The 26,026-nt window shown below is 43.1% G+C and overlaps 1 protein-coding gene and 1 non-coding gene across 3 annotated transcripts in view; one reads left to right on the top strand and one right to left on the bottom strand.

Moving 5' to 3' along the window:
- The window catches only part of hmcn1 (hemicentin 1), an 82,061-nt gene that overhangs the window by 25,595 nt on the left and 30,440 nt on the right, over window positions 1-26,026 (top strand). For both annotated transcript variants that reach the window (XM_085774845.1, XM_085774844.1), the window contains exons 7-33: window positions 468-588; window positions 745-1,008; window positions 1,613-1,757; window positions 2,537-2,658; window positions 5,658-5,927; window positions 9,754-9,895; window positions 10,143-10,270; window positions 10,598-10,711; window positions 11,454-11,612; window positions 12,517-12,708; window positions 12,801-12,896; window positions 14,544-14,671; window positions 14,762-14,906; window positions 16,273-16,385; window positions 17,506-17,665; window positions 18,405-18,570; window positions 19,040-19,167; window positions 19,841-20,092; window positions 20,304-20,399; window positions 20,551-20,745; window positions 20,842-20,972; window positions 21,720-21,873; window positions 22,136-22,262; window positions 22,367-22,521; window positions 23,048-23,326; window positions 23,838-24,119; window positions 25,722-25,830. In XM_085774845.1, the coding sequence (XP_085630971.1) occupies window positions 468-588; window positions 745-1,008; window positions 1,613-1,757; window positions 2,537-2,658; window positions 5,658-5,927; window positions 9,754-9,895; window positions 10,143-10,270; window positions 10,598-10,711; window positions 11,454-11,612; window positions 12,517-12,708; window positions 12,801-12,896; window positions 14,544-14,671; window positions 14,762-14,906; window positions 16,273-16,385; window positions 17,506-17,665; window positions 18,405-18,570; window positions 19,040-19,167; window positions 19,841-20,092; window positions 20,304-20,399; window positions 20,551-20,745; window positions 20,842-20,972; window positions 21,720-21,873; window positions 22,136-22,262; window positions 22,367-22,521; window positions 23,048-23,326; window positions 23,838-24,119; window positions 25,722-25,830 (4,373 nt within the window). The remainder of the gene's footprint in view (window positions 1-467; window positions 589-744; window positions 1,009-1,612; window positions 1,758-2,536; window positions 2,659-5,657; window positions 5,928-9,753; window positions 9,896-10,142; window positions 10,271-10,597; window positions 10,712-11,453; window positions 11,613-12,516; window positions 12,709-12,800; window positions 12,897-14,543; window positions 14,672-14,761; window positions 14,907-16,272; window positions 16,386-17,505; window positions 17,666-18,404; window positions 18,571-19,039; window positions 19,168-19,840; window positions 20,093-20,303; window positions 20,400-20,550; window positions 20,746-20,841; window positions 20,973-21,719; window positions 21,874-22,135; window positions 22,263-22,366; window positions 22,522-23,047; window positions 23,327-23,837; window positions 24,120-25,721; window positions 25,831-26,026) is intronic.
- Window positions 24,816-24,897, bottom strand: trnas-aga (transfer RNA serine (anticodon AGA)). The gene has a single exon. It is a non-coding gene; the product is annotated as a tRNA-Ser (tRNA).

Here is a 26,026-nt window from a genome sequence, read left to right as displayed (position 1 = left end):
ATTAAAGTATGAATGAATACCAGACTGAGTGGGTCGTCTCTGAGTTGGGGAGGTTTTATAAGCTCAGGTGTAAGATACTAGTTGACAGTCAGGGTTACAAAAAGTGGCTTGTCCATACATGTGGGGATAGTTTGCACACAAAAGGCTGTTACACAACAAACCAAGTGCAGTGTCTGTCATTTAAAGCACTCAGAGCTGCCTCAGATGTTTGAGCTTTGTTCTGACCACTAGAAAACCTACCACCAAGTGTCAAGTCAGGGTTTTTTCATCAAAAAGAATTTGAACCAAATGTTTTAGCTTTTTTTTTTCAACAACATGAAATAATTTGATTATTTTCTTATTTTCTCCTTTAGAATATTATGACAAAATCTTATAATGTGTGTTTTTGTGTCACATTTAACAGACATGCAACCTGAGACTTGGATATAAATATTGATGAACAGTAAATCTCTCCTTATTTAATGCAGACCGCCAGTGGAGGAAGACACTCTGTTCGTATCTCAGGTCTCAGCAGCATCGACTTCCGAGCCGGGTTTTCCAGAAAGCCCACCCTGGACTTCAAAAAGACCTCCAGCAGGCCGGTTCAAGGTCAGTGAGGTCAACCTTTCCAAATTGTAAAAAGGAAAAAGACACTGCAGCAGCTGTTGTATGTTTTCCCTCTCACCTGTTGTCTTCACTTCACATCCCGCAGCTTTTTAGAGCAGCAGAGAATACAGTATATTGTATTTCATGTCAATTTTCCAGGCATTCCCACTCACATCCTGCTGAACACCACTGGGCTCACTCCTCCGGCTCGGGCCGACAGGCTGGAGCTCCTGTCAATCACGGGCGAAGTGATGAAAACGTTACCGATACGTTTCTATCCCGAGCGTCAGCCCTACGGCCTCTGGAACATCACTGAGTTTATTCCGCCAAACGAGGCCTTTTTCCTGCGGGTGACGGGATACGACCGCGATGGTTTCCTCTTCCAAAGAGTCTCCAGCGTCTCTTTCTCCAGTATTATTCCTGGTCAGTGATGCAGGTTTTGACGTATTTAGAAGATGAAGATATGAGAGATTGCTTTATTAAAGTGATTAACTTTGTTTGCTTATGTGTTTTATGTCAATGGTTCTCAAAGTGGGGTCCGGGGACCCCCAGGGGTCCTTGAGAGGGTTCAAGGGGGTCCCCAACATTTTCTTGAGTTTTTCAACTTTTTTTGAGAATTTTTTTTACCACTTTTTGTAGTTTTTTTTTTTTTACTTTTTTTTCAAATGTAACCACTTTTTCTAGAATTTTTTTTTTTCCACTTTTTCCTAGAATTTTTTTTTTTACTTTTTAAAAAAAAAGAAATCTTACCACTTTTTTTTATAAAAAAAAAAATAATAATAATATTTTTTGAGGGGAGAGAATTTTTACCACTTTTTTCTAGTGTTTATTCACGCCATTGGCCCTAACTTGAACATATACATAAATAATATAAAAAAGTAATGTTCTTCCGTCTCAGAACAAATATTTGTGTATTTCTGGAGTTTGCTTCAAAATTTTGTCCAATGGGGGTCCATGGTCTAATTTGTGTCAATTTAGGGGTCCTTGATGTAAAAAAGTTTGAGAACCACTGTTTTATGTCATTTAGATGCCCCTAAGGTGCTGATGCCAGCCACAACCCCTGGTTACTACCTCCAGAGAGGGGCAGTTCGGTGCCACGTAGAGAGCCTGATCCCCTTCACTCTGCGCTTCAGCAGGGATGGAAGACGACTCGGGGTGGACCAGCTCTTCAGGTGAGCAGCTGCTGAAAACCTCAAGTCCCAAAAGTCACATATCATGGTCAAACACATGCTGTAAAGTGCATGTTCCCACCCGTAGCACCTAGAATTTATCAGTATATGCCAATTCCATATGACATATTTTCATCAAAATGTCAATTATGCTACCTGTCTGGAGTCGGGAGAGCAATCCGTTTTTATGGCTCTACCTGAACCGTGACATGAGGTACATCTGGTAAAATCCCCAGCCACCTTGTTTTATCAACATGTGACCAATCAGAGCTGTGTGTGTTCAGCAGCTTCCCGGGTTGCCCTGCTGCTGCCTTACCGGATTTTTTGGAAGATAAATGTGTCCGAGCTGTAAACGAGCTCCGCAGATGCACCATGTTGTCAGATTGGGCCGATGATGAGAGATTCACCCCCTTCTCTCTCAGCCAAGAGACAAGTTTGATGACATTACAGTCGGTCATAACATGCTGAGAAACCATGTCAATTGCCCCCTTCACCAAGAACTAATGGTTTTACATTCCATGCAAGTCTGTTTATAAATTTTAGAGAGATGTTATATCTCTCCAGCAGGCAGAAAGATAAAGATAATGGATCAAAGCCACGGCCTCCTTCCAACTCTATTGGAGTTTCCATCTCGACACTGTGACACTAAATCCCGGCTAGATTTTCACCAGCTCAAGGGATGAGATAGTAGATCATTTGGATTCAATGTTATTCTCAAAACAGTTCAAGGTAAAGATATTGATTCTCTTTCTCCAAATCTTTTGTGACTCTTTTGATTGCAGTGAGTCTGACAGTGCATTGTGGGAAATAGCCGAGGTCACTATGAAGGACGAGGGCTTCTACGAGTGCATTGCAATCAGCAGCGCTGGGACAGGAAGAGCTCGCACCTTCATGGATGTATCAGGTATGTAAACATCCCAAGACTGCTATAGTCAGTTTTAATTTGATTATTTTTACTGCACTAATTCAATTAAAATGATGAATAAAGACAGTTTGTTTAAATTAGCTAACAGGAATTTGCAGAATATCAGACGTGACGTACTGAGAGACGATTACAACATGCTGTGCCACATGGGCGGCCATGTTGACTTTGTCAGAGGACCGTGAGTCTTTAGTTTATGTTAATTAACGGTCCGTGCCGTGCTGCCCTCCATCACTGTTTGTAATGAGCCAGGACTGTTACTGTACTGGAAGTATAATTGGTGTGTGGTGGATCTACTTGCACAGCAGTGAGTGATTTGAAATATCATCGTCTTTAATGTCCTGTATCATGTTTAGAAAATAACACTTAAAGGACACACACATGCATTGAAAGACACAACATAGCTTGAGTGAAATGGTGCTGCAAGATGAGGTTTATGTCATGCTCGCTAGATTCACACACACACACACACACACACACACACACACACACACACACACTGCTTATGGACATAGAATTAGACTCCCAGTCCAAGCCCAGTGTGGCTTTACTGGGTCAAGGTCTCTTGCTGTGGATCCCATGCAGAGAACCTGCATCGTGGCAGAGTTAAAACAACTTTTATGGAAAATTTGACCCCGTCTAGCAGCACGATGTTGTAACCGGTGCCTCACAGGCAGCGATCATGTCCTGGGATTTATGGTATGGTTTCTGTGCCTGGTTTGTGAAGCAATGAACCGTAGATGTGGTGTAAGACGAGAAAACTTTTAAAGCTGTAAACGAGCTCCGAGCCGCTCACGGAGGAAAAAAAACAGCAGCGGCGGCGTGCTAGTTTAGGTGGGGTATCCTGTCTGTGACTCAGGTGCACAGCAGAGCGTAACCACAAATACTGACTGATCAGCACAATAATAAAAGCGCAACAATTTATGAGCACAAATTCATAATCCTCATAATAAATACTTGAATGATGATTTTGTGATCTTCACGATGTAAAAGATTTAGGCACTGACAAATGGGATTATACGATGATTTATGACTTCTGTCTCACCACTGGGCAAAACAAAAATATAATTTTTCCTTTTCTAAAATCCTCTCTGGTGCATTTATTTTTCAATCAGAGCCCCTTTTCCATTATGAGACACCAGAACTGATGCCACTCGAGTCCAAGTTCAGTCAGTAAAAGTCTCCGTGTCCAAGTGTTGCTTTCCAAAAAACTTCCTGCCTTGTGGAATTCACTGGAGCTCCATCAACATGATGAATGCCAAGCAGAAGGGAAGGAGGAGGAGGAGGAGGAGTGTGGAGAGAAAGAGAGTGGGAGGTAGTTGAAAGACACTTTGTGTAACTGGAGAAAGCCATGGACCTGTGTAGTGTACGAGTAGAACTGTAAAGGTGCAGGAGCGAGTGAGTTTATGCAACTGTTACCACTTAGAACGTCTCTAAAATTAGGTGAAATTAATCCTGCTCAGCCACAACTCCAGCCTTTGTTAGAGGGGCCCGCTGTATTCTCTACAACACGACAGGCGCCCCGAGCTGCACACAGAAAAACACACACACACACACACACACATGCACATAAAACTCATTCATCTGCCAAATTTATGTCATCATAATCCCGAGGAGCTGCGCTGAAATCTCCAGCATCCTCCCCCTATCAGAGCCAAAGCCTCTGCTACCTCTCCCTCATCTTCTCTCTCTCTCTCTTTACCCTTTTCCCTCCATTCCCCCTTCTCCTCTGCTTAGCTGTAGCTCACCTCTGGAAAAAAGAAATGATTGACGTCACACTGAGGCTTGAGGGATACGTGTGATGAGAGAAGAAGTGAAGGAGATGGAGAAAGACAAAGAGAAATAAGAAAATAGGATCCAACAGTTTTGATAAATGATTATTATCCTAATGAAACACATAGAATACGTTTATACAAAGTTAAAACAGCAACAGCTCATGTCCTACTTTTTTCTTATAGTCTTCTCATCGTGAGAGGATTTCAGTGTCTCTTGATCATCACAGTCTAAATTACAAAGTGTCACTGAAGTCGTTTCTCCAGCAGCTGCTGTGCATCTTAATTCTGCATCTTAAAGGGATAGTTCAACATTTTGGCAAATTGGCCCACTGCCATAATCCCTATAGTCATAGCAGTAGGTTCGTTACCTTTGTTTGTCGATGCAAGCTATTTTTAGAACAGACGGCCGAGCCGAGCTGCGAGCTGCTCACAGCTACGCTACGGAGGCTCATGGGATTTCTTGGTTTCCCTCATCAAACTCATCAAATACACAATCCAACAATTCCAAAACGCTCTGGTGGACAAGTAGCTCTGAGCAGCTCGCAGTTCAGCTCGGCCGTTCTAAAAATAGCTCCCCGACAAATAAAGGTAGCGAACCTACTGCTGTGACTATAGGGATTATGGCAATGGGCCAGTTTGCCAAAATGTTGAACTATCCCTTTAAACCTACAACTGGCCTTCCTTTTCCAAAAAAAGTTGTATTTTCAGTAACTTGTCAACAGAGTAGAAAGAATCTACTTTCTGTTTACGTACGTGTATGTCAAATGTCATGTTATAAGTGAGTGAGTGAGTGATGCTCCTATTTAGGTTATATCCAAAATGCTGTCAGATGCATTCAACTTCAGAACGAGGCAGAAAAAAGAGGGAAAAGTTTTTTTGTTTTTTTTACGTATAGAGAAAATGTGTTTTTCAGATCTACTTGCAGATTTATTTGCTCCTCAAATTTACCTTGAAGCCACTTGGAGAGTCACAGCCCTCACACTGGAAACCATTGGTCAAATGCTGTGCAAACAGAGAGAACATGAATAGACATTAATCTTTGCATTTTTGGTGTAAAGGCAGCAAAATTAAGGTTTTAAAAAAACTGTTAAAGACTTCACTATAAAGTTGTACAAATTGTGCCTTACGTGTATAAAATGCTGCGTCTCAGTTACCACTTTGCGCCTATAATTCTCCTCATCATTTTCTCACGTCCTCATCCTGCAGAGCCGCCTCCGGCCGTCACCGTTGAAGGAAACGTGACCGTCAGCCCCGACGCGCGCGCCGTCCTCACCTGCCACATTGTCAGCACGGTCAACTTCAACCTCACCTGGCTGAGAGGAGGTCACGATGCCCGTCTGGACCCACGGGTGCAGGTCCTGGCCAACCTCTCCCTGCAGGTCTCCACGGTGACCCCGGACCACGCCGGCTGGTACGAGTGCATCGCTATAAACGAAGGAGGGGTGACGGCGGAGCGCGTCTACCTCACTGTGCAAGGTGAGGAGTGAGCGCTAATGTCTGCATGCTGGGCTTATTTTACCTGAGTGTTAAAGGGATAGTTCATCCAAAATTGAAATTTCACTCATTATCTACTCAACCTCATGTTGACTATAAGGGCTGGGAGAAGTTTCAGAGTTATCCGTGGCTTCCCTGAGTTACAGGGGGTCTCGGCGTAGCAGTGCATGTCCATATAACGGTTGCAAATGGATACCAACTGTCTTCGTAACAAAAAGACACACCAAAAAACAAAACATTTAAATAAGTCTATATTTCAAGCTTGTTTTCCTCTTCCCAGTTCGTCAAATTTGGACGAACTGGGAAGAGGACAGACCCTGGTTCGTCCAAATTTGACGAACCGGGAAGAGGAGCTTCGAGAAGCTTCCGCTACAAAACAAGCTTGAAATATAGACTTATTTAATTTTTTTCGGGACAATTTCGCATTTCGGGGCTTCAATACAAGACGGACATTACTGTACATACGAGCAGCATGGAGGTATTTGGATGTTTTTTGGTGTGTCTTTTTGTTACGAAGACAGTTGGTATCCATTTGCAACCGTTATATGGACATGCAGTGCTACGCCGAGACCCCCTGTAACTCAGAGAAGCCACAGACAACTCTGAAACTTCTCCCAGCCCTTAGTCGACATGAGGGTGAGTAGATAATGAGTGAAATTTCAATTTTGGGTGAACTATCCCTTTAAGTTCTGTCACTGATGTATGTGTGCTTGCATATGGGACGTTGCCTTTAGCATGTGTGCCTATTCCTACCCTGTGATTTACACCAGAGGAGCAGGACTCTTGGCAAACGCAACCTCCTCTCCAACTACGAGATCGTCTCCCAAGTGCCGCCACCCTTCTTCCCTCCCCTGCTCCCTATAATTCACCCTAATGCTTTATGGGATGTGTGAAAATTATTTATGTCCGACTTCTCAGGCAGCACTAAAGTCGGGTTTTCCATCTCCGGACAGCTCTTATAGTCTTGTTCCTCACACTTTGCTGACACTGAATCAGGAACACTTTGTTGTACAGATGGAAGAGAGTATCGCTGACAATCTGGCAACCTCTGCGTAGCATGGGCCCGTGCCTGGCCGGAGAGAGGCGATGTATCACTGCCACTAAAAATCCACCATTAGCAGATGATCTCAGCCTGGACCTGCGGAGGTACAGAGCTGAGAGACGGCAAAGAAAGAAGACAGCCGAAGAACTGTGTTTTACATAATCCAATCTGTCCAAACGAACATCCTGTATTTACTTTGTTATACAACCACTCAGCCCAGAAGAAGTTAACTCAGAGTCCATATGCTGCTCGCTCCAGCCTGAATTCCTCCTCGTGAGCGTCCTGCCAGGTCTTAAAAAACAAAATATCTTTTAAAATAAAATGAAGGAGAAACAGTTTTTTGTTCTTGACCTAAATTTCTCAACATTTCACAGTGATTTCTTTCTTTTTTCTTTTTTTTCTCACCTGGAGCGAACTGTTGCCTCTCTCAGGCAAAAGCTCAGTGACACAGACTGAGAAGTTGCAGGTCTAATACCAGTGCTGCAGACAGGTTTGGAGGGGAACTCTGTCATTTGGCTCATCTCACTGAGTGATAAGTTGCACAGTTGACCCTAAAACATTTCCCTAGTTTCAACTGGAAATTTTTTCTCTCTTTTTTTTTTTTTTTGTCTCCCCACCTGTGCGCCTTTTTTCATATCACCCTGTCACAACTTTCTTTCTTGTTCTTTCTTTTAACGTAACACTTTTGTATTAACTTTTCCAGATCTTTTTTTTTTTTTTTTTTTGCTTTTTTTTGTCTAACAGCTGTTAGCAAGCCCTGGGGGTTTCATAATTACCCCCTGGTCAGCCCCATCCTAGTCATTAGTTTCACTTTGAAGTGAGTCAGGTCTGCTGACATCTTACAACACGGTGGAGCTGAGTGCATTTCCACACCAAGATGACTAAATTTAAAAACACCTCCTTTTCCTTTCATTCTTTTTTATCACTCACGTTAAATGACAGTATATCACAATATTCAGGTGACTTTATCTGAAATAGATAATAAACCTTATTGATGTCTCACCCCAGCAGCTCAGGAATAATAGTTAAAGCTGTACAGAAAAGAAAATTGAATTTGAGCCCACTGTGGGTCTTAACATTAGTGTAATAACTCATCTATCAGACGATGTAGGCCAAACTTTGTGCAAAATTCTATTTTTGATTAAATCCGGGATGAAAGTGTGGTATTTTTTTTCGCATTGGATAATGCAGGCGCACGGATTATACGTCAGCCTGCTCACGATTCATCAGCCACTGATATTGGATCCGTCATCCATCAATCAAACATCTGAGACACACACACGGAGCTCAGTCTCGCCCCAAACATTGAATATCCCGCCCGCTCGATAACGACCAATCAAATTTGTTTTCCTTACTCGGGTAAACTCGTGCGGCAACTCGTGAAAACTTGGTGTGACAAACAGGACAAACGGCCATTTCTGTACACCTTTAACAACAAACAATAATCATCTATTTTTGTCTGTTCAACTTGGTTGGTAAAATAGTAAACACAGTAAAGTTTGATTGCAGTGTCAGAGGCAGTGAAGGTAGATGAGTAAGGGAATGAAAGAGGAAAGATGGAGCAGGTGATCAGGATGATGGCTTCTTCCATAGATATTAAGGTCGCTGCTGCTGAGTCAGGGTGGAAAAACCCATCTTGCCTTTCAGGGACCTCCTTTTTCCTGAACTCTGGGGGTCTTTACCCTCCTCAGGGCGCCGTGACCTCGCCAGGGGGAGGAGGCCGGAGAGGTGAGAGCTTGGCTTCACTGTAAAAGAGGGTTAGGGGCCCCGCCGACCCACTGACGCTCTCACTTTTGACCTCGTCTGTGTTATATGTGCTGCACTGTACGGCCCCGGGGCCTCACCAGGATTAAGATCAATACAGTGGCAGGTTGAGGTATTTCAGTTTGTAATATATCAAAGTACTTTATTGGGAGCATCTGGTAAATGCGCTGTATATCCTTCAAAACGTGGCATCTCTGATGATTGAAGTAGAAACATCAATACAAAGCTACACATTCCTTCACACCTACCGTATCACAGACACTTTCATACAGTCGTTTATCGATGGCATGCGAGGAATGACAAGTTCTCCTTCGCTGTCTTTTGATCATGGTAAAAAAAAAAAAATCCCTCTTTGGCATCTTAAACAGACACAACTGAAGAGCTGAGTTGTTTTGTAGGTGTTTGTCTCTCTCCCAATGAGACGACTAATTCTCACATGGGTTTTTTTTTTTTTCTTCTACACGCTGGAAAGCTCAGAGACTCTGGAGATGATTTCAGCTGTGGGAATAGGATAGAGACAACACACCCTTGAAGGGATGAGTTACACATCATGAATCAATTGGAAAATCTCCCAAGATTCCACAGCTTCTCAGGGTCTGGATTCAATATTCCTCCCTGTTTTACCAATAAAGAGGAAATGAGGGTGAAATATATGCCGTGAAACATTATTAGTTGTAGTAACAGCCATCACTCTTCCTGCTACAGTGACAATAAAAGTTTATGCTCTGTTATATCTTGTGGCTGAGTTTGAATTCCTTCAGGGTATAGAGTTCCTCACTTCCAAAAACGTCAACATTGCTTTCGGTATATATTTGCCCGTACTGACGTTCTTGCTTTAAGTGTTTCTGACCGACTTCACGGCTCCAGATTTTACATTTCAACTTTCTTAACCAACATTACATTGACTTTTTCAAACAATCACAGGCTGATTGAGTGGATTACGCCTCGGAAAAAAAGATCATCAAAGCATCCTCACTCTTTTTTTCTATTTTTTTCCTCCAGAGGTGCCCAGGGTTTCAGTGGAGCCTCGTAATCAAACCTTTACGACGGGAGACGAGGTGAGGATCAGGTGCTCAGCCAGCGGTTACCCTCCACCCCGTCTGGTCTGGACCCACAACGACATGTTCATCATGGCGTCCAGCAGGTAAGTGCGTCTCCTCTCGCGTGAACAAACAAACAAACAAACAAACTGGATGTTCATCCTAATCTGCGGTGTGGGAACTGGACAGTATTGTAAGTCTTTACTGCTCTGGAGGAAAAACAACGGTCTAATAAACGTCCTGGAGCTTGTGTTTTATGATTTTACAGTAATAAATCTATATTTTTTAATCCATATCTGTCATTTCTCCAATGTGCTGAAATACCGTGAACTGTGGATCTTCCATGTTCAGACACAGGATGACTCCTGACGGCACACTGGTGATAAGAAACATGGAGAGGAAGGACGGAGGCGTGTACGGCTGTTTGGCCAGCAACCAGGCTGGGACAGACACCATGACCTCCACCCTCAGTTACATCGGTGAGTGTGTGGAAAATAGTAACATGGACAGTACACGTGACATCCACGTTAACATACAAGTCACCACATAACCCCAAAAAGTCATGCTTTTCAAGAATTCAGTGTAAGAACTTTAATGTGCCTTTCACTGGTTTTAATAGTGAATTGATTTTAAAGTGTAAATCATTTAGACATTAATTTGACTCTATACATTTTATATCTGCATCCTTTCTTATGATTAAATATTTTTATTGCTTTCAATTGCCCTAGTTGTGTACAAATGGAGCCCCTTTATCTAACCTGGTATTAACTCTTAATATTATTTTTCTCCAACACTTCTCCCTTCAGAGTCTCCTGTGGTGACGGTGGCATTAAGTGAAATCCTTATTGGTATTGGAGAAACCACAGTGATGGCCTGTTCAGCGTCTGGAGTCCCCCAGCCCGAGATCTGGTGGTACAAAGGTAACACCATAGAAGAAGAGGGAGGCGGTTGAAGATAAAATTCAATCTGAGACAATGTATTTCAGACAAAAAGGGATAGTTCAACATTTTGGCAAATTGGCCCATTGCCATAATCCCTATAGTTTTAACAGTAAGTTTGGTGTAAGCAAGTATTTTTAGAACAGTGGAGCAGAGCCGCGAGCTGCTCAGAGCTACGCTACGGAGGCTCATGGGATTTCTTGGTTTCCCTCATCAAATACACAATCCAACAACTCCAGAACGCTTTCGTGGACAAGTTGTGACCTGCACATTCACCACGCTATGAGATAATAACAGAACGTTATGAGACAGAGTTGTTTTCGAGGTAAATGCAGAGACTGCTTGCCGGAAAAAACTGCCCCCCGACGGGAACGGCATCAGTGGTTTTGCATGAATTTACCTCGAAAACAACTCCGTCTCATAACGTTCCGTTATTATCTCATAGCGTGGTGAACGTGCAGGTCACAACTTGTCCATCAGAGCGTTTTGGAGTTGTTGGATTGTGTATTTGATGAGTTTGATGAGGGAAACCAAGAAATCCCATTAGCGTAGCTCTGAGCAGCTCGTGGCTCTGCTCCGCCGTTCTAAAAATAGCTTGCACCGACAATTAAAGGCAACGGACCTACTGCTATGACTATAGGGATTATGGCAATGGGCCAATTTGCCGAAATGTTGAACTGTTCCTTTAACCACACTGCACCGTTGTATGTGTATGAATATCTAGATGATGTCCAGCTCCATTCATCATCCCTCTTGGAGGTCGACACACTCGGGGGGACGCTCACCGTCAAGGAGACCCAGAAGGCCGATGCTGGAGATTACAGCTGCGTGGCTGTTAATGCTGCCGGCACGTCGTCAGGAAAGATCTCTCTGGATGTAGGAGGTGAGAGCGGCACCTTGTAAAAAGCACGACTGAGTTATGGCTTGTTCCATGTTGCTTGTTGCAACAGGAGGGGGAACTTACCGCAGTTTCATCCACCACCAGCATCCCAAGACTGGATTTCTTTCTGCTACTATAAATAGGCCTTTGCTTCTTTTCTGTGCAGTAAAAATATAGTTTATGTCACAATGTCACAAAGAATCCAACAAAAAGTCTACGGTTTAAGTGGGATTTCAGCTCTCTCTAGTCTCTAGTAGCTTTTTAAGCAGCTGGGAGGGATTCCCATAGTGAACTCATGCATAGCTGTGAAACCCAGTTCTGGGATCAATGTCTATAACCACAAAAAAAAAAAAAAGGAGAATATGGGTGCAATAGAATATTTGTACCATCACACATGCTTTACATCAGAGGGATAAAGGCAAAGAGTGAATCATGAATTAAACACTTTATTTGAAGCTTTTAACTTTAAACCATCAATGAATTGGCTGTTGTGGCTCCAACTAATGTGACATGGCTGTGAGTAATGTAACAAAGGCTGCTTTGGTGCCGCACTACCGTTGCCAGACCGAGGACTGTGTCTGGTTTACATGTAAACAAGGTTGAACATGGGTGTGTCACTAATATCCATGTGTGGTTAACAAACTGTATTTTTGTACGTACACACGATTTATGGATACCTAGAGGTCTATAAATCTGGTGCGAGTACTTTTTTGCATATTTATGCTGCTGTGCAAAACACATCGTTTTATTCTTGAATCGTAGTTCCTTACATCTGGTGCCAGAATCGGTGAAAACCTCCGAGTTGTCCATGATTGACAGGTTGATTGTCTGTAGAATTCAATGCAGATGGAAGGGATGCTCTCTAAACTCCTTTACCTTTGCTGTCTTTCACCTCGGATCGCTCCAGCCGCACCCACGTTCATCCAGGACCCATCAGACGTGGCGGCCGACATCGGCTCCAGCTTGATCCTGCCCTGCAGCGCTCAGGGTTACCCCGAACCGCAGGTCACCTGGCGGAGGCAGGACGGACAGCCCGTTCTCAACAGATCCCGCACACATGGCACCGTTACTCAGAGCAGAGGAGGTCTACACATCACCCGTGAGTTTTTTTGAGTTAGATATGAGAAAAAATACATCAAATGTAATGTAAACGCGCTCTGTTTTACACCTTGATGTCCCTCCGACTGTCAGACCTGTGGGTGGAGGACGAGGCGGTGTACATCTGTGAGGCCAAAAACCACTTCGGCAGGATCGAGGCCCAGGCCAGCGTCACCGTCACTGGACTGGGTAAGAGCTCCGGTCGATTAAAACATCTCGTCTCTGATCAGAATTTGTGTTTTATTCTGAAATCTAAATTTGTAATCTGGGCTCCCAGTGATAATTTATTGATCCGTCAAGTTTGTAACCATCAAGGCCATTGTTTGGATGCTGTGAATTGAACGAACACATACTGTTAAGTGTAGCTGAACTCTTGTACTTCAAACCCATAAAATACAGGCGCACACTCACACATGGCTGCATTCCTTCTTTCCTTTTGAGTTTGTCTTATCGTTGTCAAAGATCACATTCCACGTCCATGTCCAGTGTATTTTCTAAAACAACATACAGCACCGACAGTCTGAGTCGGAGTCCTTATATCTCTCAGCGTGACTTTGTTCGTATGTGTTCACTGTTACACATTTCATTAGCGCGTCTCAGTGGGTGTGTTCGAACACATGTGCCTTGTTAACCACTGTTTCTGTTTCAATGTTTTCCCTACACTGAGCTCAACTTATATGTGGGCCAAAGGTTAGAAAGTGCCGACCCGCCCAGATGACATATATTACTGCCCCACTGCCCCATTTCCCCGCTGACAGCGGTGTCTCCAAAGACACGTACACACCCCGCTGCAGAGGGACGTGTTCGGTAGTTTGTTTTGGAAGCGGAGACTAGAGCGGGGAAGGTGGTGCAGCAGTGGCATGTTTTTGTAATTGTGTGTGTGGTCACTGAATTGTTCTGGTCGACACCCTGTTGTCTGTGTCCGCCCCCACACATGACATCACCACGTCCCCGTAAACACAGCCAAAACCAGTACACATTAGTGATATCACAGTGTGTGTGTGTGTGTGTGTTTATGTAGGTGCTGCTGTGTATGCTCTTTTAACAGCTGTGGAAAAGGTATACTGTATTGTTGATCTGTTTATAGCAACCAAAAACTCCCTGTTATAGTACTCACACTAAGATTTTCACATGTGCTTCCTTTGAATTTAACCAGTGGAAAAGAGCTTTGGAGATAAGCCTGAGATTTTGTCTAAACATGTTCAAGATGATACAAGCACAGTTTTTGTCATATGTCATGTTTCCTGAGTTGAATTTGCATTCATTGGAAGAGTTCCTTTGGTTGTGTGCATTACAGAGCAACTATGCAAGATTTTCACCTTAATGAAACAGCTTCAGAGTTATTGTGATGGTTAAATGACTTGTTACGGGGAGAATGGAGGCTCTCTGCCTTCCATCTAGTGTCCTTTTGGCCGAAAACCAATCTTGCAAGATCAGCGCCTCTGACCCGGTGTCCCAGATCTTGTCTCAGCGACGCCACGACACAAACGCGCCACGTAATCTGTAATCTCTTAGTTATGACAGACAAGACTACAAATAAATACACATTGTAAAACGTGATATATAACGTTATGCATCGAGCCATGGATTGCCTTCTCGCCGGCTTCGCTGAAAACAAACGCACATGGCCGGGAGGGGGGAGGAAGGTTAGCAGAACAGCGGAAAAGCGGCCGGACTTGCATAGTTCCCCTTTCAGTCACACAAAGATGAATATAAAAACTTTTACAGCTCTCTGTTTATATGAATCTTCTATATCATTTTCTAAAACCTTCTGCTATCATCCTGTCAACACTCTCGCTTTCAAGCTTTCAATAATTGTTTTCATGGCGTCTGCAGTCCTGCCTGTCATTGCGATGAGTCCAGCTGTGCTCAGTGTGATCGAGGACCAGCAGCTGACTCTGCCCTGTGTGTTTCTGGCTGGTAATCCGCTGCCCGAGAGACAGTGGCTGCACAACTACGGCCTGGTGAGGACAAAGAGAGTTGGTCTCTGTACACCTTTTATTTACATAATCTGAATTGCATAACCAGGTTTTAACTCAAACCTATTGAACCAGGTGACGTCAGACCAGTACATGACAGTGAGGCGGGACGGCAGTCTGCACATCGAGAGAGTAAAGCTGGATGATGCCGGCGACTACACCTGCTTGGCTGAGAACGTCGTTGGGGCCGCCAACCATACCACCACTGTCAACGTTTATGGTAGGGTGCACGAAGGCGCACGAATCCAACTGCTGCACACAAGCAGGCAGAAGCATATGCACCGGACAGATGGGAACCACATTTCTGATGCACATGGTGTAATAAATGGCAATGTTAGTTTGGTATTTCAAAGTTAACAACCAGAGCTAATAAACCATATAATCATAAATTAAACTGTCAACATATAATGCATGAAAGAAGAACACTTATCCACAATTTGATAGGTGAAATAGCAGCAATTTTACATTAAAACATTAAATCAGTGCAACAAACAAGGAGAAGCAGACACTTTTCATGCCATATAAGGAAAAGCACAGGTGTAATTACTAACACTAACGATGGCCTCATTCTGTTTAGAGGAGCCAGTTGCATCAGGTTCATTGAATCGAACCTAAGCCGTCGTTAACATTATTATTTACACCTGTGTTTTTTCCTACTGTGATAAAATTTGCTCTGAAAAGCGCCCATTGTAAATGTTCCACGAGATATGTAATTCCCCCTCTGGCTTTTCCTCTTCTTTTTTTTATTCTCCTACCTCCCCCATTTTTTAAGACCCTCCTTAAATGTCTCCTTTATGATGTAGAAGGCTCTTAACCTCATGAATAGGATTATCTCAGAAGTTGCAGTAAAACCAGGAGCAGCTGAGGGTAATGGCAGAGTTTGGAGCTCAGTGAGAGGGAAAAATGTGTTCTCCATTTATGCTAAAGTCAGTCGTTGCCAGAGTCAACCAACTTCAATAGGAAGCGTCCGCAGCATTTATGTAAAAGGCGCTGGTTCTTTCTCTCAGTTTCTGAAATTAGGTCAGCTGTACATGCACTGCACGCTGGGCATTTACACTATGTAGGTCAGTGTATTGTTTGTTCAGTTGGCCATAACCTGAGGAATACTACAGTATATAAAGACAAATAGATGAGCACCATGAAATGAAAGTTTGCATAGTGAACACTGTGTTTAAGTAAAATCACATTTTTCCTTTCCAAGAAGATGCTCCAAGCCTCCGAGGGCTGATCATCTCCAGGATCATAACAAAACGAAAACAAGAAGGATAGAAAGGAGAATGAAATAAGTGAATATCTGCTCTGAATACGCTTTGTTCACTTAGACTTGCTCCAGATGTTTCTGAGACAAAACAGAATAAGTGGTGGTCTATGCACAAATACACAGACCATACGGCACACTAATGGATCTATTAGAATCCAAAATAAGATTAGGTTATAATATACACAACTTAGATGAGTATATGACTCAAATATTAGAAGAAAATTGCACCATCAACATTTTACAACAACATACATTAACACTTGGTGAATGTGCTGTGTGAACATAGTGACCTAACTTTACTCTATTGTGTATCTGGTGTTTACAGTGATTCCCACCATTCAGCACGGCCCTCAGGTGTTCAGCACGATCGAGGGAACACCCATCTCTCTTCCCTGCCGTGCCAATGGAGAACCTGCTCCAGAAATCACCTGGGCCAAGGTGTGCGCTGACCTTATATCTGACATGATCTCATGCTCTCCTTCTTTGTGTGGTGTACTGGCTTCCTACCATTATAGATCTTCAATTTCATTCTTTGCACTCATAATAAAATAAAAGGGAAATAACAGAAGACGGATGTGAGTGATTCAAGAATAAAAATTTATATTGCATCATATTTCGGCCAAATCTCTCCAGATCAGTCTCCACTTCTTAAGAAATCTCCGTGTGTGTGGACAAAATAAACAACGTCTTGCCATCCTACAGTTATAATTTTGAACTGACAACTTACAGTAACACACCAAAGACTCACACCGCAAACACAGACCCACATCTGGAGTCCGAACACTATTACGCACCTCGTTAGGATTGGTAACACTATTTGTATTTATGTTGTGCAGCACAGAGCTTCCGTGCTAAAAAAAACAACAACACAGGGACCTGTTCATCTGGACCGGTCCCTGTGTTGTTGTTTTTTAGCACGCAATAGGAAAATACTTGTGTGTCTGTGTGACAGGCGTTCATCTGTGCCTCGTGTGCTCCTCCATGAAATCAGCTCTACCTGCAGTGTGCTCAGCTTTTACATGTGCACTTTTGTGTGATGGTGTGCACTTACAGCTGAGTTTGTGTGTGTGTGTGTATGTGGGCTGTCCCTCCCTCTTTTCCATCGCTTTGCACTAGCTTCTCTGAGTTGTAAAAGCATTGCTGTTAAAGTGAACAGCGCTACAGGGACGTATGAAACTGGACCCTGCTAAGTTTTGCTCCAGCTGTTAAAATGAGATTACCACTGATTCCTTTTCTGTTCTCTATAACATCGATCGAGTCAAGTTAGTCATGGCAGGTACAGGACGGTCCAGATATGACACATTCCTAATGCATTTACATCACATATGCTTCGGGTTTTGGTTTATTTGATTGCATGACTTGTAACGTTTTATTCACGGCCATTTTTTAACAGCAGGGACGAGAATCAAGTCATAAATTTAAGCAGACTTAGAAGGTCAAACCACAGATCCTTTCGAGTCTTAACTCTCTCTTTGTCACCATGTCAAATGTTAATAAAGCTGACTTAATGAAATAAACTCTGGCCCTTGGCCTCTCCCTGCTGGGATTTGTTTTGTAGGGTGGGGAGCTGCTGTACTTGGGTGGTCCTGCCTTCTCCCTGGACTCTGACGGCAGCCTTCGCATCGCTTCGCCTTCTGGAAATGAGACCGGAGAGTTCATCTGCACGGCTACCAACGCCGCCGGCTACGCCTCCAGGAAGGTCCAGCTCACTGTCTATGGTACGTCTCATCTCCAGGTAAAGCCTGGATCAGATTTAAAAGAAAATAAAGTTATATGTGGAATTTCATGCCAATAATTTCCTACCAATTTCACTCAGAGACATTATTGCAGCTGGCAAACTACAACACGAATAATGCTGCTGTTGATTTTTTCTAGTAAATGACTTCACGTCACTGAGATAAATGTTTAACAATGTAAAGCAGGATTTCATTTCCTTTATTTAAACCCAATGATTTCAATTTAATTGTCATTTACCATGTTTATGAGCAGACACAGCGTCCCAATGTCCTCAATCTTAAAGCCAGACTCATAACTCATAACTAGAAACTGTAGCTGTCTGTGTGCTGGCAATAAATGCAAATTTTTCTGTCGTCTATTTATTGATCACTTTTATTAGCGATTAGTTCTGGTTAAATCCCCACTGTACTTTACAGCTTCTCACTCCGTGTTCAGAGGCAGCTGCTCTTGAAATAAATAAATAAAGTGGCTTTTTCATAGATTTGTAGCATCCATCTGTCTTTTGTCATCTCTAACAAATAAATGTACATGGATCACAGGCTTTTTAGTAAAAGAACCAGAGCCAGTTACTGGAGGAAATTTGCCCCTCTTTAGAAGCAGCAGTCGAGTGCGTAAATAATATTTCAAATAGATTTTCCCTTTTTACCAGTGTTTCTCTACATCTCTGCCACCACATACTGGCTTATTCCTATGCGTGTCTGACTGTGTATGTGTGTTTAGTCCGTCCTAGGTCCAACGTCGGTGGTGCCGCAGCCTCGGCAGAGCCGGTGAGGATGTCAGTGGTGGAAGGTGAGGATGCCATCTTGCCCTGTGAGGTCCACAGTGTCCCGCCTCCCACCATCAGCTGGGCCAAAGAGAGGCAGCTCATCTCCCCTTTCTCTCCCAGGTAAAAACACACATACGACACCACACACACAATTTCTCGGCTGTATAACTAAAGCATAAGCCTCGGCGCAAACACAAACATATACGTTACAAATAAACATTTGACAAAATCGTAGTATCTTGGCAGTGATGATAAAGTGAGAGTTGAATTTGTATCTTTTAAGACACCAGAGGAACCTCTTGATTGCTGTGCTCTGTGTACGTTGACTGTTCGTGACCTCAGGCTATAATTTGTGGGTTTTATGAGATGACGGAGTAATCATACTCTGCCCTGTGATCTGTTGTTCCCTCTACGCTCCTGCCACTGCAGCTGCAATTGCTGTTGATGGTGGATTAGTAAGAATTACAGGAGTATCTGTTTACAGTAATGACTGAATAAGCCATTGTGTGGAAAAAATACTGCATGTGCTTATTTTTCATTTGCATGCTCATGCTATATAACTGTGTGTGTGTGTGTGTGTTTCTTGCAGACACACTCAGCTTCCCTCGGGCTCTATGAAGATCTTGGAGACCAGAGTCTCAGACAGTGGACTCTATGTGTGTGTCGCCTCCAACATCGCTGGCAACTTCACACAGTTCGTTGAGCTGAGTGTTTTGGGTACGTTCGAGAGCCCCAGTGGTAACAAAGAGACAATCAATCTGATTTTTCCTCTAATTTGCATGCAGGAGATGAATTGGTTAATAATAATAAGTAATAAAATATGTCAAAGTTGGTAACCCTTTAATTTACAGGCCGCTAATTATGTAATAATGTCAAGAAATAGCCAATAAATAACAAGTAATTGTGTGATAATGTCTAGAAATAACGGTCAATTTCATAGTAATCTAGAGAAATGTAGCCAAGAAATCACGATTAATTGCGTAGAAATAGCCCAGAAATAACCGTCAATTGCAAGGTCTTGGTGGAGAAAAATGGCCTTTCCAAAAAAAATTCTAAGCATGAAAAGCATGTGTAATCTTGACTGAAAATTGACTGTTATTTCTTGGCTATTTCTTGACAATATCACTTAATTAGCAGCCTGTAAATTAAAGGGTCACCTCAAAGTTAAGTTTTAGTAAAATATTAATAAGCATCAAGGTTGCAAATTGTATCCACCCATTATCTTCCATGTAATTCTATGGCACAGCAGCATTACAGAAGCAGAATGCACCCACTACTCATTCATGCATTAGCTAAATGAGAAGTGCAGCTCAAAAACACTTTCATTCTGGACAACTTAGTTTCTGCAGCTAAAAAAACTAAATATTGTCCTCTGTGCTGGGCCCTGCAGTGCCCCCCAGTATACAGGCCGGCCCGAGGGTAATAAAGGTGCAGGTGGGCCACCCTGTGGAGCTGCCGTGTGTGGTGAGAGGAGTTCCAGAGCCGACGCTGACCTGGACCAAGGATGGTAAAAGTTACCCGGCGCTGCACGATGGCAGCTTAGCACTGAGAAATGTGGGACTGCACGACGAAGGAACCTACACCTGCACGGCCACCAACAGCGCAGGAAGAGACGAAGCTCGAGTTCAGCTTCTAGTGCAAGGTTGGTTTCAGTCAGACAAACGGTTTGAGTTGTGCATGACTGTTTTATAGAGATGAAACCAAAGGACAAATATGTACATCCTAGTTTAACTGCAAACAGATGTTTACTTTGACCGTGCGTGCACATGCAAGTACAATTCTTAAAATGCATGCACAGTTGTTTCTGCTGCTCTTTATTGTGTCTTTGTCATATTGACTGTTTGTCCTTTCAGTGCCCCCTGTGGTGGAGGTACTGGAGCCCCCCTTCAACAGTCCCCTGCAGGAGCGAGTTGCAAACCAGCGTATCGCCTTCCCGTGCCCTGCCAAAGGTACAGAAATGTTTCTATCTATTAAATGTGCAGAAGAAGAGGAAAACAATTGATCTTTTCTTTTCTCCTGTATTTACAATACACTGTTTTCCTCACTGCTGACAGATCGGGTTTCATTTTCTCTTTTTCCCTGCCTTCATCTCTTCTCCAGGCCTTCCCAAGCCAGTGATTCGCTGGTTGCGCAACGGCCAGGAACTGACCGGTAATGAGCCCGGCGTGTCCATCCTGGAGGATGGTACGCTGCTGATTCTGGCCTCCGTGTCGCCGCTGGATAATGGAGAGTACGTCTGTGCTGCCGTCAATGACGCTGGATCCACCGAGAGGAAATATCAGCTCAAAGTCAACGGTGACGACCAGTTCATGGGCTCCATTTTCCAACGTATCATTTCGTTTTTAATAGAACTTCACATGTAATAATCACGTTTTTTCACGCCCTCCGCAGTGCCACCAGATTTTCGTGACAGCGAAACACCAGGCAATGTGTCGGTGGTCCTGAGCCAGCCAATCAGCTTGGTGTGTGATGTCACAGGAAGTCCAACCCCTGTCATCACCTGGTACAAAGATGAGACTCTTGTAGGTGATTTTTTTTTTTTTTTACCAATATCTTTCTGCTTTCAACGTTTATAAAATTGTTACTTCTTCCATAAAAGGTAAACACTAAATACACACATCAAAGACACTGCCAGAGAGATTAAGTGACATGCTACCTTATAATTTACATAACCTATACTTAAACTGTGGTCTGCTTTGCTACTGGAAGTCATCTCTGTGGATAATAGTCATGGGAAGTTATAATGACCTTTCCTTTCATGTATTAATGAAAGTGCTCATGAGGACTGAATGAGCTCTGATCACAGGGTACACTGTCCAAGAGAGCAGACAGTAAACCACTGTGGATCCCCCATGTGTGTGTGTATGTGTGTGCAGTGTGATGACAAAATAATGATGATGAATTGATTTGAGAACAGAGAGAGTTTGGATACACTTTTTAATAACATCCCAGCCACTTTGTTGTCTCTTTGTTCCCTTGGCTGCCCTCTTCATTTTTCCTGCAAATCACAGATGGGAAAATCAGAGCGCTTTACTTTAATCTGCTAATTACCAGTAATCTAACTCAAGATGCTCTGCTCTCTAAATGTTTTTGGCAAACCTTTCATGTTTTTGACACATTTTACAGACAGTGATTGTTTTTCAATGCTTGCTGGAGCTTTTAAAAAAAAAAAAAAAAAATCCAGATCCTTTTATCTTGACGTGTTATAATTTGCTGTCTCTCCGTAACTGAACCGTAACATATGTTGTTGTTTTTGCTTTCGTAAACAGATAGTTGCTAGCAGCAGCAGCGGTGTCCAGATTCTCGATATGGGAAAAACCCTGAGACTAACGAAGGCAGCCACGGCAGATGCAGGAAGCTACAGCTGTAAGGCCATCAATATCGCTGGCAGCACAGAAAAAGACTTCTTCCTGGATGTACTGGGTGAGCAATGGTCAATGTCAAGTCCAAGAATTACAAAGAAAGAGCTCTGTGCAGCCGTCGGGACACACCAAGACCTTAAATTCATACCACATTAAAACAAAACAGCTTTAAACTCTTTTTACTGTGTGAAAGTGGCCAAATATGAATGACTCTCACTAGGATGTTAAAAAACAAGTGTACAGCTGTAAGAAATACAGTTTATCATGTTCATTTTTATGATGGCCTGTCTAATAAAGACCGATTCACTCCCTTTGTTCCACAGTCCCACCGACCATCGCGGGGTCAGACGCTCCTCGAGACGTCTCAGCCGTTCTCAAACAGGAGATCAGTCTTGAGTGCAAAGTGCAAGGAGTGCCCTTTCCCACAATCCAGTGGTACAAGGACAGGAAGTGAGTGCTGTCTTGAACTTGAAAGACGATTAAACGAGATTAAACATCCCTCCTTCTCAACCATCCCTGTTCTCTTTCCCATTCTTACTTCTTCTCCTTCCCAGACTGGTGTTTCTTGGTGATCCCAACCTGGAGGTCACCAACAGAGGTCAGGTCCTGAGGATAAAAAGCGCCCGTCTTGGAGACCAGGCCCGCTACCAGTGTAGTGTCATGAACACAGCTGGAAAACAGTCCAAGGACTTCAACCTCAGTGTCTACGGTGAGTGTATATTTTGGTTATCCATGTATACAAACGCCTGCGCTTTGAACATTCACATAGGAGTTTTGTTTGATGCACCCCCAAGGAAAACAAATAGATTTGCCAACTCCTTTATTCCTTTGGCCATTACACTTTTTTTGTCTTTTCTTTTTTTAAAGTATATTATGGGGCTTTTTCGCCTTTAAATGACAGTATAGTCCAGAGAGAGAGATGGGAAAAGGGGGAATGAGCTAAACGAGGTCATTTGACTTTTAAATGCTGATGATGGCAGTGACTAAACTTTGGCCTGGCATTGCAACTGGGAACCTATAGCAATATTTACTGTTATTTATTCATCTATTTATGCATCATTGCTTATTTATTCTCCTCATAATTATGTTCCCCTGCTTGGCCCATGCATGTTACCTGTATGCATCTACTGTGTGCACTGTTTGCACTCTTTTCTGCTAATAAACATGTTCCCTAACTAAAATGAAGAAAGTTCACGTCACGTTAAGACTTGAATGTTTTTCCGCTGCTGTTCCAGTGCCACCGTCCATCAAAGGAGGGAACCTGACCACGGAGGTCACTGCCCTGCTGGACACCGTGGTCACGTTGGAGTGCGAGGCACGTGGGGTGCCGCTTCCCACCATCACCTGGTACCGGAACGGCGAGGCCATCCTGTCACACCGACAAGCTCAGTACGTAGAGCGAGGACACTACCTGAAGATCCCTCGTGCGCAGGCGTCGGACGCCGGTCTGTACACCTGCAAGGTGACCAGCGTGGCCGGGAATGCAGAGAAGGCCTACGAGCTGGATGTTTACTGTAAGAACCTGATACCTGCACGCGTTTTCTTTTCCGAGTCTTCCCTATGTCAGTTTTGAAATATTAACCAAGTGATTTAGAAAATATTAAGCACATTAATGTCTGAATTTCAAACTGTAGGTGCTGGGGAACTCTCTGAACCTCTGCTCCTATTGTCTGTGTCTGTAATCCCGCTGAAGTCCATCGCTGAGCTCTGAAGCTTATTGTATTAATCAGAGCTTTAAGGCATTTTGTTTGACTCACAAAGCATAAAGACATTTGTAGCAGTCAAGAATAATTTCAAACAGCTGTGGATATTTGGCAAACAACTTAATAAAAAAATCCTCGTCCTAAAGTCCTTGCTCCATGAAGAGCACAGAAAACGGATACAGATTGGAGGATTTGAAAAATAAAGCAATCTTATATGTTGCTTCCTGATGAAAGCTTTGAGTGTGAGATGCAAATAAGATCTAAGTCGAGCAGAAAAGTCTTCCAAGCTTTGAACTCACTTTTTGTTCTGTCCACTCCTCAGTGCCTCCCACCATTGCAGGAGGAGACGACGGGCCGACTGAGAGGAAGGTGACCCTCAGTAAGCCTCTGGTCCTGGAGTGCGAGGCCGGGGGACACCCTCCCCCCTCCCTCACGTGGCTCAAGGATGGAGTGCCTGTCCACGACGGCGAAAGTGTCCGTGTGCTCGAGCAGGGGAAACAGTTAGAAATCCTCTCGGCCACCGTCTCAGATTCGGGGCGCTACGTCTGCGTGGCGACAAGCATCGCCGGGGAGAAGGAGGTCAAATACGACGTCAGAGTTTTAGGTATAGAAACACACACAAACATGCTTGTGTTACATCAACAGCATCAGACTAACCCTCTTATCTCTATGCATCCAAAAATGCACAGAGTATGGTTTTATCCTTCATAAAATATAGTGTTTCTACCTGCTTTGTTCTCACCTCACTGTTTCTCTTTCTACATGGTGGCCTTAAGCTCTCGTTGACTCTAACTTAACTTGAAAATGGGAAATGGAAAAGTGGTTTGACCAGTACTTCAGCATTTAGTTTAGTTAAATCTTTTGCCAAGTTCAACACATCAGACAGAAAAGACCACATAGAGAGGATTTTTACCTCATGTGGCTGCAAGTGTTTTATAGCTGCTCAGACATTTGTTCAGGAGGATCTAGGTCCAGGTTATGATTTTTTTTTTAAAACCGTAAATCATAAGCTATCCTGAGATGCACTCTGAATGTGGCTCCAAGTGGGATAACTCATGTTAGTGGGAAGTGATCTGTTCTTGTGTATTTCTACCTCTAATTCTTTCATTATGCAGCCTACTGCATGTGAAACAGTGAAACTGCGCAGCTCGTAGTGTCCCGGCTGTTAGTACCATCTCTGCACTTTTAATCTATTAAAGTTGTTACTCAATTATTTACCAACAACCCCCCAGGCAGCCGTGTGTGTGTGTGTGGAGTCTATTCTTTTTAGCAGCTTGTGACAGCTGAGAAAACACTGCGCCGTTGTCGGCAGGATTCGAACCTGCGCGGGGAGACCCCAATGGATTTCTAGTCCATCGCCTTAACCACTCGGCCACGACAACTCATGTGCAGGCTGAGTGGATGTCGCTGTGCTCTCTCTGTGCTGCTGACGCGGTCGTTATCGACACCATGTGTGCATTCCACATGGGAAACCGACACCTGCCGTTGCAGAGCCGACCGATAGAAACACAAGCACCAGGAGCTGAGCCGCCCAGAGGATTTCATCTTTTCATTCTTTCTAACATTTTACTCATCTTTTCCCACAATTTCTTTATTTGAGTTTTAAGCAGAAAAAAGAAATTACAAGAAATACAGTCTTTGACATTCCTGCAACATGTCATACAGCATAGGTTCGCTGCCTTATTATGATGAAAACATAGTGTAGCGAGTTGTGTACAGTAGTTGATTGTGTGGGAATTTATGTGAGGGGACATTTGGGTTTTGTTACGATATTCTTTTTGTGCAGTGATTGATCTCATGCTTTACTTTATTATTTGTTTTTGTCAGACTTTGACTCTGACTGGCCCCCCAGACTTACGATCAAAACTGTTACAATAGCATAAAACAAAACAATCACATAGAGAACACCGACATACATGTTAAACAGATAATAAACACCTCATAGTGGAGTTTTATTAAGTGATATAATGAAAAATGACAGGTATTTGAGAAAAAAAAAATAGAAAAGAAAAAAATATTCTGATACTATTTTTACATCCAGCAGAAATTTAAAAAGAAAAGAAAGAAAATCGGCTGACATTTTTCAAAGCTGTGATATTGTTTTTCCATTTCACTCTGAGATGGTTTTCCTGTTCTTTTTTAAAATTATACATGCTTTGATTAGTTGGTTTTCCAGACTCCGATATGTTGAAATACTCTCCTTTAGTTCCTCCTTTCATCGATGGAGCTGACGATGTGACAGACAGCACAGTGATACTCAACAGCCCGCTGGAGCTGGAGTGTGAAGCCACGGGAACACCTGCACCTGTCATCACGTAAGATCTGCTTCTTCTCATGCCTCGCACAAAAACAACCTGAAAACACACATTTTTATTTTTTATTTTATTTAAAGGTTTATTTGAAATGGGACCTCACATATTCATGAACATACAAGAAAACACAACATTTAATTGCAGTAAATATGTCGGATTTAGCTGGGAGCTAATTTCCATCCGTACATGCAGAGACACA

This window comes from Trachurus japonicus, chromosome 4, assembly GCF_045865225.1.
Source record: "Trachurus japonicus isolate A0001 chromosome 4, Traja_1.0".
NCBI classification, from domain to species: Eukaryota; Metazoa; Chordata; class Actinopteri; order Carangiformes; family Carangidae; genus Trachurus; species Trachurus japonicus.
This window is presented reverse-complemented; position numbering and strand designations above follow the sequence as displayed.